At 39.8% G+C, this 18,280-nt stretch overlaps 1 protein-coding gene across 1 annotated transcript in view; it reads left to right on the top strand.

Moving 5' to 3' along the window:
* Positions 1-18,280, top strand: part of LOC126092756 (lysine-specific demethylase 3B-like) — a 168,975-nt gene that overhangs the window by 138,086 nt on the left and 12,609 nt on the right. Inside the window, exons 7-9 of the mRNA XM_049908482.1 lie at positions 8,150-8,446; positions 13,404-14,747; positions 17,224-17,505. Coding sequence (XP_049764439.1) covers positions 8,150-8,446; positions 13,404-14,747; positions 17,224-17,505 — 1,923 coding nt within the window. The remainder of the gene's footprint in view (positions 1-8,149; positions 8,447-13,403; positions 14,748-17,223; positions 17,506-18,280) is intronic.

The raw sequence follows: 18,280 nt of genomic DNA, 5'->3' as shown, positions 1-18,280 counted from the left end.
CACTGTATGACACATGGGCCACATTGTATGAGCAAAAACTGAAATGCCAATCCAACAAATGGTGTCATTATGGGTGGCCGCGAAAGTTTATAGTGCGTCAGAGCCCCAGTATGGTGAAAGTTATGGTGATTCTCATATATGACGGTGATCGTAACGTGTTATGTTCCTCCACAACAGACCGTCAATGCACAGTATTACTGTTTGTTTTTGGAGCATCACCTGCAGCAAGCATTGTGAAAGAAGTGTCAACACTTTCTGCGCAGCCCACCTGTTCGGTCGATGGGACTGGGAAGTACTGTACCATCCACCATACTCCCCGGACTTAAGTCCTTGTGGCTGATTTGATTCTGAAGATGAAGGAACCACTTCATGGCATTCATTTCAGAACTGTTCCAGAGATTTAACAGGCAGTAGACCGCTCCATTTGCACCATCAACAGAACAGGCTCTGCTAACGGTATGCTATGCCTTCCACATCACTGGCAACGGGTTCTACACAATGCTGGTCTCTACTTTGAAGGACAGTAATAGGTGCAAACATGTAACGCTTTTGTATCGGTTGTGAATAAATAGTTTTGCCACTATTTAAGTCTCAACCCTCGTATATTATTAGTTTGCTATATGATCTTATTTTATTTCAGTGTTACTAGAAGATTAAGCACAAATTGTCTGGAGGAAAATTGAAGTTATTTTTGTCAGTTCACCACACAAATGTTTGTGCGACTGGTTGCTACATTCTTTATAATTTTGTATTCCACGGTCGCTACACAGAAAGGGAACCTTATGGAGCCCAGCATTCAAAAGAATGAATAGTGTCTTGAAAGTATGTTAATACCATGTACTTCATTGTGAATATGGACATACAAACATGCACTTTAAGCCAAATCATTCTTTTAATTTGTGTTCTTTAAGCTTTAAATTTACAGAATGTTTTCATTAATATGTTCTAATAAAAGAAAAGAAAAAAATAAAGTAAAATTGGACCACACATTCCAAGTTGCCTCTATGCGTAATGGACTGACATTATATAGAAATGATGACAATTTAATGAGTCAGCAGATTAATTTCAACTTGAAGCTATGTAGAAGCACTAACCTGAACTTTAATATCTAAGAACAAGAGTTAATATGGATTCAGTGCATAACATGAGACTGGAAACAGTTGACGTTTTGTCTGGTTTAGTGCATGATACATGTTGTGGTCTCCCCTCATCTAGCTCAGACATTTTCACTCAGAAAAGGAGAGTGAACAGTATGAACCCAACAGTTCAATGTAGCAAACCTCTTTTTCAAGTATTCATCCATTTCCCACCTTGACAGTCTGCACTTATTGAGTTCATTTAAGTCTGTTGGAAGGGAAAGCAAAAAATTGAATTCCCACACACAGAGTACAAGACATAAAATGAACCACTAGGTTCATGCAACAGAGTCCTTGCCTTTATAAAAATAGCTTTTTCATCAAGGAAAGCTAATATAAAACTTGCTAAATAAAATACAAAGCCATTTTCCCATTTAGGGAGGACCTTACGATCCAAATTGCTTGAAAATTCTTTGTACAATGTATTTTTTTACATATTTGTTCGAATAAGCATGACTACAAAAAATGTGAGAATAACATGAAAAGGATAGATTGCTACTCTCCATATAGCAGAGATGTTGAGTTACAGATAGGCGCAGCAAAGAGACTCTCAAACAAATAATCCTTCAGCCAAAAATGCCTATCAATATTGGACAACATGACCACAGTCTCTCATTTCGACAGCTGGAGACAATGGTTGTGTTCGTGAGGTGTGTGTGTGTGTGTGTGTGTGTGTGTGTGTGTGTGTGTGTGTGTTTGTTTGTTTGTTTGTTTGTAATTCAGAAGGCTTTTTTGGGTGAAGGCTTACTTATTGGACACATTGTGCCTATCTGTGACTCAGCATCTCTACTATATGGTGAATAGCGATCTATCCTTTTCATAGTATTGTCATTATTCCTCCCTGGATTTTTCCATTGTTTAATGTAAGAATAATAAAATACATGTCTGATATCAAGGCATGTAATTTGACAGTTTTTGTTATTCCTGTTGTGTACAAGAAGTTGTGCACAACTTCTCCTAAAAAGATTGAGAACTATAAAGAGAGATTGCCAATGCAAGGAACACTGTTCAGCTCTATTAGTGCAGTACATTTATGTTAAGTGCTTTCTGGGAGTATTTCATGATGAAATGCAAATGTAGGATTTGTGTTGTACAAGAATTAAAATGTAGTTAATTCTGAACTGTAAACAGAGATAGTAACATGTTTATACACAGTCTTATTTCTTGATTTTAACTAAGATTTACACAAAAAAAAATCCTTTCCATAGACATTTGAAGAGTCAGTGTATTTAAGAATCCATTTTCTTAGTATGCCAATTGTAAAACTAAAACTGCCAAATGTGATTGATTCCAACATGGCGTAAAAATAAATTTGGGGTCAATGATTTAAAACTTTATCCTTTTCATAGTATTGTCATTATTCCACCCTGGATTTTCCATTGTTTAAGGTAAGAATAATAAAAGAAATGTCAGCCAGCATTAACTTGGCTGCCACTTTAGACTGTGGTCAGAAGTTAAGAGGGACCCATTGAGTTATAATCAGGCTCGCAGACAAGTCCTTATATCAGTTTTTATGCATTAAAATTAATAGTACATGGTGGAATTTTATTCTTTCGGTGCCTAGTACATCTGTTCATGCTGATCACAGTACAGAAAAAAAAGCTGGAATCACAATATTACAGTACAAGCAGAGAATGTGCTACTGAAGCAACATATAAAGCAACTTAGTGTGCAACACAAAAGAACAGCAATGTAGTTATAAATTTGAGTTTCATCTGTTGAAGGAGTTTTAGAGCTTCAGCCTAGTGGTAAAGTATCACAGTATTCTCAGGAAATAAGAAAATACTATATGACCATACACTTTTATTCTGCTAAGGCATATATCTACTTATTAAAGAACACCTCACAGCAATTAACAGTACTGAGAAGCTCCTTATTTATATTCATTGTAACCATCCTTTTACTGTAACTGAATCTTGGGACGAAGTGCATTATCAAACACAGATCTGCACCTCAAGCATCATTTTATCTGCAGGATAAATCATTTATGGAGATCTAAATCCTTTGAGCAGATAGATGAAGTTGTAAGGCAATTTAATACCAATCTTATTTTATTTAAAGGTCACTGAAAACATTAAAAAAGTAAAATGTCTGTGAAAACACCGTAAAAATGAAATGCCAATCAGAACATAGTAGAAATGTAATGTCCGTAACATAGTTTAAAAATGAAATGGGAATAAGTTATTTTATTTTAATTCATTATCATCATCATCATTGAACTACTTGTGTTACTTCTAACACGCGAATTTTGAAAAATATTCTTTTCTGTCGTATACTGGTCTGTGAAGATGCGACTTTCAAGCTTAAAATATAAACGAAAATACAGAATTCCTGAACCACAAATCTGTTAGCTAACCATAACGCATTTCGAAGTGTACTACATAATCTTCATGTCGTACCTAAACTTGTACTGAATTGTATTCAGTTTGCAAAGGACGTGAAGTTGTTGTGAGTTGACGAACATTTATTGAGTCTTGCAGTTTTATCTGCATCGAAACGTTTATGCATATTTCATTTAAAACTTCAATGTACACACAATTAATTGATGATTACTGTTTTTCAAGAAAAAGTAAAGCTAGCATGAGCTATTTGGAATTAGTTAAAGGTAATTTCAAAGGTGCATGACAAAGCAGGCATTGCTCCTTGACTACAGAAAACATGGCGGCCAGGGGTAAATATGCTTGAAACATGGCGGATGTAAGGCCATTCTGCGAAATTTAATCTCGGTGTCTGGTGTTCAGAACTAGCGCTACAGATGACCAAGCAACGAAACAGGCAATACATACGTTCGAGCTGTGCGAGACAAGCTCACAGCGCTGAAAAAGCCATTTTCCTGACGTGTGACTGCATTCTCTCCACTTGTGCTCGAACTAACCTACAGTGTCAATCAAGCGGCCTGCCATCATTTGGTCTAGAGAAAAACAATTTCTATACCAAGCGGCTACCCTCTTGCCAAACGAATGTTTTATTCTGTGTAGGACATAAATTCGAACAACTTGTGGCGTAATACCTTAAGACAGAGTACTCCCGAGGAAAATAGTTTAATCTCACGGGCAGTCAGTGATCATAAAGATTCCTGGCAACTGGAAGAAGTTACCGGTTTGGAATTTCGGCTGATAAAATACATTGTTTTGAAGAAGGTTTCTTGAAGGCAGGGAAAGTACTTGATTCGTTACTTTACAAAAATTCATGTCTTAAGCATTTTTAAGTGGTTTGCACCATGTTTTCCTGATACTCCAAAGATTCCAACTCTCAAAGTCGCGCACGCTCGAGAAAAACGGGATTTCCGGTGGACATGATGCGATTTGTCTGCGCAGACAAATCATAGCACGTGGTCCGGACTCGCGTAATGGCTTTGTTTCTCGTGAAATACGGTACAGAATGCGCTAGCCTATGAGGGATTGTGGCGAAAGAGCGCGGGTGTAGTGGGGGTAGCCAGGTACACAGTAGGAGCACCCTTTGCTGCCCACTCTAGAAGATGACCTTGAGCCAGAAGGGGATGTTGCGCGAACGCTGCTATCGTGCAGTGCGACGTTGTAGCTTGGAATGCCAGCTTCCCACGTGTAACTGGACCGTAAAAGGCGTCATGTGCCGGCCCAAGCCACGCTTGTGGAAGAAACCCGAGCCAGAGGTGAGTGATGCCTATTGCTACAGCAAAATTGTAGTCCAGTTTCAAATTGTTTTGCGCACGTCTGCATGCACGAGCCATAATGTGCGCTGCAGTTATGAAAATTAGCAAGATGCAGCTTAGGCAGTACTGCGTCGCCATTTTAGGCTTTAGATATATTTGTGGGTGCACTCGTAGCTTACTGCAGCAGTTGTGTGTCAGAAATTCATTTAAGTTATCAGATAAACTAAAACAAAAAAGATGTTGGTTGAGTGTTTACTACTGAAGTTTATTATTTCGCTGCACTCATTGTAACACATATTCTGAGCAGGATATTCTTAACTAGCTTAGCTCCCGCTGCTTCGCGTACGTAAACTGTGTGGTCTGCCCAGATTCTTATTTTTTCTTTAAACGAATTTTTACGTTATTCAAAAGTTTTGCCGTCATCTAAACTTTCCACGCAAGTTAACGCCATAAAAGTACGTCTTTTCCGAATGTGCTTCTGACCAAAAAGCGATCTGGTAGGCTTCTGAGTTCTTGTAGTGATTTCCATAAAAACTTTCGTCCCCTAAAACATACTTCTTCAGAATAAAATACCAGTTTTCATCGAATGTAACGAAATACTTTATAAATATTTTCATCCCCTGTATCGCACCGTTAGGGGTTGAATTTCCTAAAACACTGAAACACGTAATTTTTAATTTCCAACCGAGAAGTCAAATACCAGTTTGTGCTAAGTTGTTTTCAAAATAAACTTCCACGCACCCGAGTGACAACGGTATTGGAGCTGGAACAAACCTGTGATGTACTTCGATAAAAATAAATTTGTGCAGCGGACTTTATAAATTATTACTGACGTTATAGGATGTTAGGACAGACGAATTACAAATCGCAAGTTAGGAATTATTCTTGTCAGGTGTTGCTCACAAAGTACAGAGCGCTAGAACCAACGTAGGCAACAATTTCCAGTAGTGTATTAAATGTTGGTCCATCAACGTAAGAAATTATGAACGTCATTCACGTCGTTGAACCTCAGTTTTCTCAGAAAATTTTTGATAGTCATGATACAAAATTTTATTCTGCTCATAAGTGGAACAGTTATCACAGCACTAGCGTCTTGATCGTCCAAAAATTCGAATCTGATTATATATGTTGGCCATTTTTATTAAGCAGTCAAGGAAGAACGTTGATAATATTGCACAATATTATTTTACAGTAATTCTGACTGTATAGGGCTCGCATCTACATGCTTGAAACGAGAGCAGGTGTAACAAGCGAATTTAAAGATGACGATTGTTTTAAACTGTTGCACCTAGTATTAGAGGTGAAGGTTTGTAACGACCGGAAATAAGTGATTTAGACCGGAGGTCGTAAAATATCTTGTGATTTCTCTCGAAACATTTAATCTCGTCAGTCACAGTGCCGCGAGTCGTCATAAGGTCGCTGTGCACGATCAAACGATTTGCCAGACGTTATTAGGTTTCCAGAATTATTAGGTTTGTCAAATGTTTACCCCTAATGCGTGGGTGCCGATGTTGACGTGCTTTTTCGAACATAGGACGTGGTTGACTCGTTTCAGAGAAATTTTGATTGACGATAGATTTGACAAGATGGCGAACGCTATTTGTTCTAATGTTTCGCCGCGCATGTTTAGCGAAAAGTGTTTTATTACAATTTATCACTGCATCGCGAGTTTCCAAAACTGTGGAAACTACGATCAAGAATGAAAACCAAATAGCAGTGGCAATTATGAAAATGATAGAGATGTTGCGTCTCTGTTTAGCAGTGGCAATTATGAAAATAGTAAGGATGTTGCGTCTGTCATATATTACACAGGAACAAGTTAGAAAATATTCTATCAACATTCAAACGGGAGTGAAAAAAATAAACGATACCATCTGGTTCTTTCACGAAGTATGTTTTTCCATGTTGTGATCTTTTAATGGTCATTAGAGATTAAATTTTCGCGGGTCAACAGAAACATCCGATCTCACGCGTCGGCTTTGACCCGTGCCGTAAGGGTGTTGTGTGTGACGTCATTACGGCGCGGAGTTTGGCTTGTGAGTGTGGCGTGTTTGTAGATGTTGCCTCGTTCACGTTACCTTAGTAGGAGTTTTAGGGCCTGTAATATATAGTTTACCTTTTTACTATACTTTTTGTTTTAACGTCGTCTATGAGGCTTTTATCAGTTTGCCATTAGATTGTTCAATCTTTATGGTCTATATGTTTTGTCGCTACTCGTTGTGTCTAATGAATCAATATTGTTTTTTCTTTTTTTTTTATTTGTTTCTTTTTTTATCTTTTGATTGACCTATACATTGATCTGTAGCGTAGCCTGAATACGAGGTTAGGTTGGGAGTTTTTTTTTTTTTTTGCGGGGGAGGGGGGGGGGGCGGGGGGGCGCAGCCCCCCCCCTGCCTGGCCTTTGAGTACCACTTGTTTATTATTATCTTTGTTTGCTATCAATGTTAGCAGATTGTTCTTGTGAAACCTTTGTGTGTGTTGTTTTTCTATGTGTTTTCGTCTTGTCGTTTCCGCCATATTTGTGACGTCATGGGTCAAAGCCGACGGGTTAGATCGGACGCTTCCGTATTTCCATTTTCGCGTTCTTGCCTTTTCTAATGTGAGGGCTACGTAACGCAGCTACTAAAAGCTTGACGACTCTGAGAACGTTAATATAACCGTAAAAATGTGGGTGTAAATCTTAATAGGTATATTTCTCTCTCTCTCTCTCAATTTTAACCATTCTCTGAACCAGCGCTTTTTTTTCTACTTTATGCACAGTGCTAAAGCCAATGCAAGACATGCATTGTGTGCATTGGTAGGCATTCGCGTTGTTGTCAAAATACTTGATGGAAACAGCGTCTCCTCCTAAGGTGAGGTGAAATTGACAAACTTTGTCGGTACTCCTACGTGCTTGCAACGCGTATTGAAGAGAAAGCAGTTGACAACTTTGATCGGGTGCGTGAGCCTTCAAAGTGAAAATTATTACGTATATACCGTCTGCCAAAAAGAGACTGATGCGCACCGTGAGCCCCTCCCTCCCAACGCGAGGGTAGCAATTTTGCTATTGTAGTTAACGATTAGACACGGTAACAGTGGGGTACAGCACGATTTCCATTTATTTTGTTGTTATTGATCTGGTGCAGCTAATAAAACATGACCCAGATATGCATCTGCAGTAGTTTTCCAAACATCCATTATATTACTTGTTAGTTACTAATAAGATGTAATTATGGAAATCACTTTAGTTTTTTATTAACGACATTCAATAATAACTAAATGACCATGAATGACTGCGTTTTGTATAGAGGGAAAAGGAGGGTTGATCCTACAATTACTCGCAGCAATTACGGTAACTCAAATGTCCGTGACTTTTATAGGTCGTCACCCAAAGATATTATAGCAAGTGGCGCCCGCCGCCGTGACCGCGGCGCCACCCCCGCAGGCGCTCTACTTCAAGCCGGGGCTGGCGCGCCCCCTGGCCGCTGTGCCCGCCACGGCGCCCTCGCCACCTCTGCAGACGGCGCCGCTCGACCTCGGGGTGGAGCGCCCCCAGAGGGCCAGCCCGGCCCCGCCGCCTGCCGCCTCGTCGTCTTCGTCGTCGTCGCTGCCGCCCTCCCCGTCGGCGTCGCCACCGGGCGGCCGGCGCAGGCCCGCCCCCAGTCCTCCTCCACCGGACGGCAAGAGGCGCAGAGCCGAGGTACGTCTGCGCGATTACCTTTCTCGGTACAGTTGGATTTGCTCCGTAGAGGTTTACCTGGACGGAAGCGGGGGTGCGGAGGAAATTCTGTTTGTCTGCTGCAATTGGTAGGGCAGCTATTGTGCTGCTAGCTTTGACTGGTCTGTATTACTCGCTAGTGTAACAGAACTTGCTGTTATGTGATAATTTTGCTATATTTTTTTATGTAAAAGTTTCTTCTTTTTTTGAAGACTTCATTTGTTAATGGCAGTGCTCTTGTGCCGAATGACGCTCTACTGTTCAGGATAGTGCAGTGGGACACTTGGCAGTCTAGGCGGCGTCGACTGATACTCGGCCACAATTTGGTTCTCGCTCGTTTTCGTCTCGTAGATTTTTGCCGTTTGTTTATTTTGTCATCGACTCGTCCTTTCACACGTTATGACAGTTGCGTGATGCGTGTCCTCGAGGTACTTTTATGGGGTGCCTGTGTTTTGTGTGTAAGGAGGTGCAAGTGGGGGGGGGGGGGGAGAACAGCACATGTCAAAGTCATCATTTGAATTCTTCTGCACGTTTGAAAAATTTGAAGTTTTGAAAACGGGCATCTTGGGAGAAACGAAAAATTAAGTTCCTTGTCACTATTGTGTGTCCCTATCAGCTATTCTATAAACATAGTTGCAGTTTATTGGTTTAATGTTTCTCTCCGTCTTTGGGCTATTCGGTCATGTGGCCTCATTTTTTGTGGTTCTGTGCCTCATTCTGTAAAAATAGAGCCCTTCCAGGATCACTTTGTTGTCTGTCTGTCAGTCTCTTAAAACCAGTTTGGCATATCGATCTCAAAATTGTCACGTATTAAGGCCTCTGGTCTCTTGGCAGTGTAAAAATTTTCATCTTCTAAGTCGATGCAGCCATTTATGCCATGTATTTTGATACTGGCAAACCTGCTTCCCCAAACATATAGGGTGCTCCTCATTGATGGAGAATAATGACATTTGGCAAGAAGCAAGGTTTCACTGTACAAGTAAAGTAAAAAATCTGAAACGTATTTAATTGTAGTTGTATCACAAACAAAATACCTTTTGCCATTTGTGAACGTACATTGCATTCATAATTTGTCAAAAGAACAATAGACAAACATTACTGCATGCAAACTTACAGTTAGTAGTGTTTTAATAAGTAAATAAAAATGTTTTGTTAAATCTCTCTACATATATAAACTGAAGTCCCTGGTTGACTTCTTTTTTGTGTGTCTGGACTAGTATGAGGAACTACTGTTGAGATTTTGATACAGTCTTGAAGTTCCCAGGAACAGTATCTTTCCAGTATTTATATTGATTAAAGGCAAAAATCCCTTTCTTACAAATTGATAAGATACTATTCTTAGCTATGCTTCCTGATATGGTTTTTGTGCTCTTTGAACTCCAGCATAATTTATTTACTGCCAGTAGATGTGTGCCGTATCGTTGGTTACTATGAAAAACAGCAGAAAACTAGTATGCCCTGCGGGGAGATGTAAGAAAAGTTTCTACACAAAACTGTTTTAGAACTTAGGTACTACAGAAAATATTGACACCAAAGAAACTCCAGGGTTAATATGCAGCTCTTATTGTTGACAACGGAAGTTTTAACTTGTAGTGTGACTGTACACTTCTACATCAGTATGTAGGTGGATGTATCCCACGTATTCGAATAAAAATAAGTTCATTAAATTGATTGTGGAAATACTTACCAGTTATTAAGTTGTTTCATTGTCATCTTGAAGCAATTTTAATATCTTAATTATGTGACCGGGCAAACTCACCCCCCCCCCCCCCCCCCCCCCCCTCAGATTTAGTGGTGAGAGGACCCAGTTGACAGCCCATCAAAATCTGAACACAGATCAAACATGAGAAGAGGAAGTGTGTGTGTGTGTGTGTGTGTGTGTGTGTGTGTGTGTGTGTGTGTGTGTTTGTGTGTGTAGGGGGGTTAGAAACAGTGTATGGTCCAAGCTTAACAAGTGAGACATCGAGAGAAGAAAAGCGTGTGAGCCATGTTCAAAGTTCCCTTGTGATTTATTTTATTTATTTATTTATTTTCGATGTTCACTGTACTCAGATTTGTGCCTGTGTCATGGTGTAACATCTGTTTGCAGCAGTGAGGTGTAAGGAAGGGATCTACAATGAAACTTGATACTGCACGATTACTATGTTAGCAGCTAAAAGGAAATGGCTTTCGAATGGGAACTGCAAACCTTTGATGACAAAGCAACAAGTCAGCCGAATCCTCCATTGCAAAACATGTCTGGTGTGTCATACACGGCATTAGTGACAGTATGTCATATGATAGGATCTAATTTTTATGTCTGATGGGTGGGTGAGTGAGATGTGCCTCCTTGCCCAAGTTGAGTGTTTGTGAAAACATAATAGTTCGTCACAAAGCTGCAACATATGAAGCAACAATTTCGCAATCAAACAGTATCTCTGTGCTCTGTCAAAACAAATGTTTTTTAAAGTTTTGGAAGTTGCATTCCATTTTGGAAATTTTGACTCTTGAATTCCTTTGTTGCAGTGTAGTTCACACATCTGTTTGTTGTTTTAATTTCTGCGAGACATCTATTTGGTATTTCGCCTGCTTTCACTATTCATCACATTTACTTGCAATTGTAATGTACTCTTCCCACATGACTTAAGGTTCGTTTGAGCAGTTACCAGACAGTGTCAGGCAAAAGGCTGTACTGTGCATGCGCAGCTACGATGACGTAGGCAGCCCTTGCTTGGTGCTTGCTCTGCTCATACAGTTTTCATCGCATTTCTAGTGGAATTTCATGGTGGGGCATCACGTGACCGTGTGCAGCCCTGCGGTATGATGTTGAGAGGACATACAGAGCTGTACGTAGAGCAATTGTTTTATCATATCCCACCCAGATAAAGGATGCAAATAAGGAAGTAGTTATTGGCAAAATATCGCTTCAAAAATTAGACTCCACAGCTCGAAGAACCATAACATTTTGTTATGGGGTGAATTTGACAGTTTTTTTTTTTAATTCGTATTCTACAATATTGTTATGTAGCATTTCCAACAGGTTTATGACTCTTTCAAAATGAGCAAAAAATTAACAAGGTTGTCTGTGAGGCAAAGAAACTGTACAACTGACAGTTTATGTTCTACTCTAGGATTAAATATGAAGCCTTGTGCGGAGTTAGAACGATAAAACATGGTATGCTGGCAGTCTTCAATTTACCATAGAATGGCATTCTATAAATTTAAGACGTAAACACAAATTAAGAAATAACTTCAGGCCTAAGGGAAGTACTAGACAAGTGCCTTGTGATCAAAAAACACTTTCACAGAAGGCAGATTTGTAAAATTCTGCTACAGCTGTCATTATATTTGAAACAAAATATTTAGTTCAAAACTACTAACCAGATTTCCCTACTTAGTCAGCTTCAAGTAAATGTTTATGTATGTTCGTACGTATATAGCAGTAAGAGATCTTACAGTGTCATAAAAGGAACAGGACATCAGAGACTATTCCAGCCAGCATCGGAATTTCATAAACCACAGTAAAATGCTTCATTCCGCTCTAATTGCACATTTGTATGTCCAGATGCACTCTGAAGTACCTGATATTCAGCTTTTCATGTGGTTTTCGTGATACAAGTTTTCTCGGAGGTCCAGTACTGTATTCTCATGTTTGGTTCTTTATTATGGTATAATGTCATTCGTCCCAGAAAATGAAAATTTGCACTTGAAATTGAACGAAGTTGAAAGTAGCCAATAGTGCGGAATGAAACACTTCGTTTCAAATAAACTATCTGCCTCAGCAGAAAAAAAATTAATAGAAGCAACGCAAATTCAGCTCTGCGCGTCCGCACGAGCCGGCTGGCAACTGCTCATATGAACCTTTACAGTCTATAACCAGTGTATGGTATGACAACTGCCAAGACTGCAGAAAGAGAACAAACATTTCAGTGACCAGACAGAAAGTTCATAAAGTTGTGAAAAAGATACAAAATGGCATGAGGGCATTTAGAATCGGGCTCACCCACTTCACAGTCCAACACTGTGACCACGCAACCCCTATGCTGTTGATACACAGTCATATTCAATGCTGCACATCTTGGCCTTGGACCATTCACTATTTATGTTTTGCTTCTTTTTTCACAGTCCAGTACACCTTCCTGTTTTCATGATCAGTGTTCAGTTTTTGACGGGCTAGGTACTTGGGCCATCTTACCACTAAATCTGAGTAGGGTGTGATGAGGTGGTTCCCTTGTGAGATAAAATGGGCAAGGTACTCATGACCTGTCATTCTTCTCTGTGGTAAATAGCCAACAAATTCCCACAACCTCTCAAAATGAGTAACTCTTCTTGGTCCATTTAAAAGGTGTATTGATCTTCAGCTGGTATAAAATATGGCATTCAGTTTACCGTTGATAAAAGAATATACTGTTGTGCTAATGTGAGAGTAAATTTTATTGCTAGAGGACTGAGAAATACACATTCAAAACCATGAAATTATATTATAAATATATTATAGTTGTTAATAGAAAAGTTCTAGTGTACAGGAGAGTGAAAACTGAAGCTTCTGAATTCCTTCACCTACTTAAATGATCAGTCGACGAAGGGTTTGTAATGTCTTTTCCTTCCACTTCCTTTGTATAGTAAATCTTTCTTTCTCCCCTGTCTTCGCTTTGAGGAATAGTTATGATTCTTAGAGGTGGGCATTAAACTATATTTTCTGTTCCTATTTCAATGGTTTGTAAGTAGAATCTTTTGTACCATACACAATCTGTCTGGCAGACTAAATGTGACAGAAAAATGTGGTGTTACTTTTCACCATTTAATGACTAACATTAAGAGTTTAATTTGAAATAATGATAGCTTATTTTTGAACATTGTAGCTTGTACATTGTAGCTGAGTTTTCAGATGCGTGTATGAGAAGGGAGTGGGGGAGGATGAAGGGGGGTGAAGTTTGATTAGTGTTCTGATTTTTTACAGATTCCAGGAGGAGTCCAGGAACCCAGTCCTCCCATAGCATCAGCAGCTACTACGGTACAGGAAAACCAAGGTGTTACAACTGTTCCATCTCCAGCTGCACCAAGTCCTGCAGTCAGTCCTGCCCCTGGTACTCCTTCACGGCAGCGGCCACCGAGTGCAGCAGACTCTGAAAAATCCAGTAGTCCAGGACCCCCTACAAGGACTTACCCTGTACATAAACTCAAAAAAGCATGGTTACAAAGACATTCTGGGGAAAAAGGAGAAGCCACATCATCTGTAACACCACTTGTTAATGGACATGCCAGCTCTGAAGGTAATAGTGGACCTGGGAGTGTCAGTTCTGTGACTTGTGGGCCTGGAGCTGATTCGTCCAGTGGCTCTGATGTGGACAGCCGTGGTCGCACATCACCTCCCACCCCTCCTGCTAGTAGGCAGCGTAGACCACAAGATTCCAAAAGGAAGAAGCCAGGTGCAGGGAAGAAAGTAGATTCTCAATTGGCTGATGGGGATGTTGGCAGTGCTGGTGAAGGGGAAAGTGCAGACACATCAGAGAAAGAGAGGGAGAGAGTGAGGGGGAACGGAAGTGGTGGTTCAGCTATCCCGACAGTTGTAAATAGTGACGAACCGAGAAAGAGAGGTAGACGACCCCGTCCTGCAGCATCGGAGTCCCCCTCAGGAGGTGCGAGTGGTGGTAAGAAGGACGAGAACTCTGCTAACTCTGGGTCAGGAACTGGTGGATCAGGTCAGGGTAGAGGATCGAGGGCACAGGGAGGTGGTAGAAAACCACGTGATGGTCCTCCTGCTCCTAGGAGGGATCCGCTAAAGAAACCGCCCGTAGCACAACTCAAGAGGACAGGTGAAAGTTTCCTACAAGATGGACCTTGCCATGAGGTTGCGCCCAAGCTTGCGAAGTGCCGCGAATGTCGTTGGACTCCCAGCCAACGGTCTCGAGATGTTCCGAACATTTTCTGTCGCTTTTATGCTTTCCGACGATTGCGATATACCAAAAATGGACAGTTAGCTGCAGCTGGATTCTCAGATCCACGAGTTGATCCTGCACCAGACGATCTGCGTTTGTGGCTGCCAGACCCGTCCGATCCTCCGACAGATTTAGATTTGGATATGGCAAAGATTTTGCTGGAAGAAGTTGGAGATGAGTTCTGCAAATTACTGAGACAAGAATCTGATTCTGCAGCAGCTCATTCTTCAGGACCCACACCTGTTGCATGGAAGAGAGTAGTGAGAGGTGTACGTGAAATGTGTGATGTTTGTGAGACAACACTGTTCAACTACCACTGGGCTTGTGCAAAGTGTGGCTTTGCTGTCTGCATAGATTGTTATAAGGTAGGAGACCATATATTTTCTTACTTTAATAAAGTTTTTATGAAGCTTTGGGAATCTATTATAAACATTATTGACTGAAATGAAATATTTAGTTGTGATGGTTACTGGTGTCTGTCAGAATAGGACCGTCTTCAGACCGCTTATACCATGATGGTAGGTGGTGGACGGTGCAGGTGTTGAGTTGATGTTTATGGAGCCACACCACCACCACCACCACCACAATCACCACCAAGTGTCATTGTAGAAATGGTCTGAAGATGATCACATTTTGACCAAAAAGTCTAACAATTACAAATTACTATTGTTTTTCAGGCCAGACTTTGTTTTATACATTTTTAAAGTATTTTACACAGACAACTGTTTTTATCCACACGAAATGTCCTCAAAAGCTGATTTTATGAAACAGTTGCTACTCCTAAATTATGGAAACTGATTGTTGCAGTTGTGCTCAGTAACAAGGAAGCCCTTCACTACTGACATTTTTGTTGGTTCGAAAGTAATGTTGTTAAAAGTACTTTTTGAAAATATTGTACGTATGTATTGTGATAAATGATGTCTTGTGTTGTCATTGTTGGAAAGATTCTAACAGATCGAAAATGAAACCAAATATCAAAATAACATCCCGTACCTATGTCACAATTGATTTTCACATTACTTTCGAGTAAATTCTTTAGTCTGCAGTAATATAAGAAACCCTGAAAATTTATCAGGATGTTTGTATAACAGCTACCGTATTTACTCGAATCTAAGCCGCACCTGAAAAAATGAGACCCGAAATAAAGGAAAAAAAAATTTCCCGAATCTAAGCCGCACCTGAAATTTGAGACTCGAAATTCAAGGGGAGAGAAAAGTTTTAGGCCGCACCTCTAAATCTAAACAAAGTTTGTCCATTGTAATATGAGACACAATTTAGGTCGAATGAATGACGATACAGCTACAGTAGTTTGGTTCGAGTCTAAGCTTAGCTGTTAAGCTTTACCACGTAGCCATTGCTATGCGTCAGGCGCTCCGTCCGTATTTATACGGGTGCCCTTCCTTTTTCACGTGCTTCGTCTGGTTTGAATCGATTGCTTATTTTGCTTTGATCTGATAATTGCCGTTTTCTTTGTTATAGGTGTTTGCGTCACTCTTAAGCTGAAAATGCATTACTGCACTGTGTCATGCATTGTTTGTCGCATTCTGATAGTGCGTGTTTACGGCCTGTCGCGGCTCGCAGCACGGCTTGCTTTTGTGCGCGCTACCGCCGCGTACAATTAAAAAAAGAGGAATAGTCTCATTAGCGAAACAATGGCAAGAGATCGCAATTTGTTGTTACTTACACTGCTGCTTTCTTTGATAATGATAAACAAGAATCAAATAATAGACTGCGTATGATAGAACATGTTCTGAACGAAAGTTAGGCGAAAATTTTTCTCCGTTTGAAAATCTTTGCGGTCGCTTCTTTATTACATCAAATTCTGCACAGAAATTAGTCATTTTAGATTTAAAAATCTAGTCACTTGCTGTGCTTCATTTCTGACAGTATCACTATTAGGCATAAGAATAATACGAATATAAACATGACACGATACGTATATTCTTCCGCGTTTGCTGTTGTCTCACTCTAGTTTCGTAGTTTATTAGTCAGACAGGATTTAAATGAGATAGCAGCAAACGCGAAAGAATACATGGCAAAATGTTTATATTCGTATAATTCTTATGGTGAAGAGAATACTGTATATGATTCAAATTTCATCAGGTTCCTATTAGCAACCATCTCTTCTCACAGATAGGAAAAAATTCAGAACGTGGAGTTGGCCATATTGACAAACATCCCAAACAGTCTTGCCAGTCAGATTTTCGTAGTACACTGAAATTGTGCTACATTCGAAGATGAACAATACGGAATTTGTATTTACTTCGTTGGATAATGTATGAAAACGCAGTGGTCGAAACTCGCGGCGGAGAAAAAAAAGCTCGTCTTCCACTTTTTTTTTTAAATTTATTTACTGACGCTGAGATTTTGGCACCAGTATTTATCCTTGTGCCTACAAAACATGCCTGCGTAGCGCTACATATATTCGGCGGCAGAAGTTAGTTGTGGCGGCATGTACCGACATTTTTCATAACTTCTTCTTGCTTTGCACTCGATTCTAAGCCGCAGGCGGTTTTTTGGATTACGAAAACCGGAAAAAAAGTGCGGCTTAGATTCGAGTAAATACGGTATATCTTCATTGCTGTGGTTGAAAATAAAGTTGTTGACATGCAATATTTTTATTAAAGATTGGTACCATTCATTTCATATTACTTATTAATGCTGAACATACAGCTGTGGTTCCTCCAAATGTTATTACTCCTTCTTCTTCTTCTTCTTCTTCTTCTTATTATTATTATCATTATTATTATTTCTTTGTGAATCATGATTGTGAAAGCATTTTTGGCAGATTCTTAACTTCTTCTGGTGGTAGACTATTAACTTTTCCTTCTTATGTTACAGGGACGCAAGGCGGGCAAGATCCGTCTGTGGGCAGAACTGGGAAAGGACAGAGATGATTTCTCTTGGCTGTTGTGCACAAATCGTCAGGGCCATGAGCAGGATAAATTAATGCTAACACAGATCATTGCAAGTGACTGCCTCACACGTCTTGGGCAAGATATGCATCGTGAGAGGGAACGCTGGGGCCTGACACGTTGTTCCTGTTCTGGTAGCCAGCCCCGTGGTAGAAATTCTCCAGCTAATGGTTCTGCCTCTGCAGAAATTGCCAATGGACTACCCAAGGTGAGCATGAGTCAGATGAGTGAGGGGGTTGTCTGAGGAGACTACTGGGTTTTAAGCATAACATGCTTCACATTTGACAGTGCTCAAAATTTTCTGTTGAGCTGTGTGGGGAAGGTTTCATGTAGTTCCAGATATTTTGCTTAATCTGCAGGTCTGTCTAGTTTGCTTATCACTTCCAGAAGACAAATTATGTAGAAAAGAATCAAACCTTTTCTGGTATTTTCCTCTTTGTAATACACATAGCTGCTGCTTCCATTATAAAACTAAAATAGAAAAATTAATTGAATTTAAAAATAGTCTTGGGCTTAAAAAGACAGAACATATGGGTCAAAGTTATAGTTGTTCATCACTGTTTGAAAACTTTTCAAGAGGATAAATAATTGTGGTTAATGTTCTAAAAATAAAACTGCAATAGGCTGTTTACCTTGTGCAAAAAATGTGCTATGAACAAGCTGTTCAGGAACATAAGTTTTTAAATTATTGAAGGGTGTGATAAAGCACTACAAATAGTATTATCTGTAGTTTACTTCCTATTACAGGACAATTGATGAAGTTTTATGCTAGTCTTGGGTCTGTTAAAGGAATTTCAGATTGTAAATACTGCAATGAAAACAACATTTAGTATTTTACAGTGAAAAAAAAGTTAAACTTGTGGTCTACCTGTACCAAGTGAGTTTACTTGTATATGAACCAAGGAATTGTCAGTTACTTATCCGGAGCTCTTCCAGGTTCATCATTTGTCTGAGCTCATTGACATATCCTCATTTCACATTCT

Source organism: Schistocerca cancellata, chromosome 7, assembly GCF_023864275.1.
Source record: "Schistocerca cancellata isolate TAMUIC-IGC-003103 chromosome 7, iqSchCanc2.1, whole genome shotgun sequence".
In the NCBI taxonomy this organism is placed as follows: domain Eukaryota; kingdom Metazoa; phylum Arthropoda; class Insecta; order Orthoptera; family Acrididae; genus Schistocerca; species Schistocerca cancellata.
The sequence above is the reverse complement of the archived record's forward strand: the minus strand, read 5'-3'. Positions and strand labels throughout refer to the sequence as shown.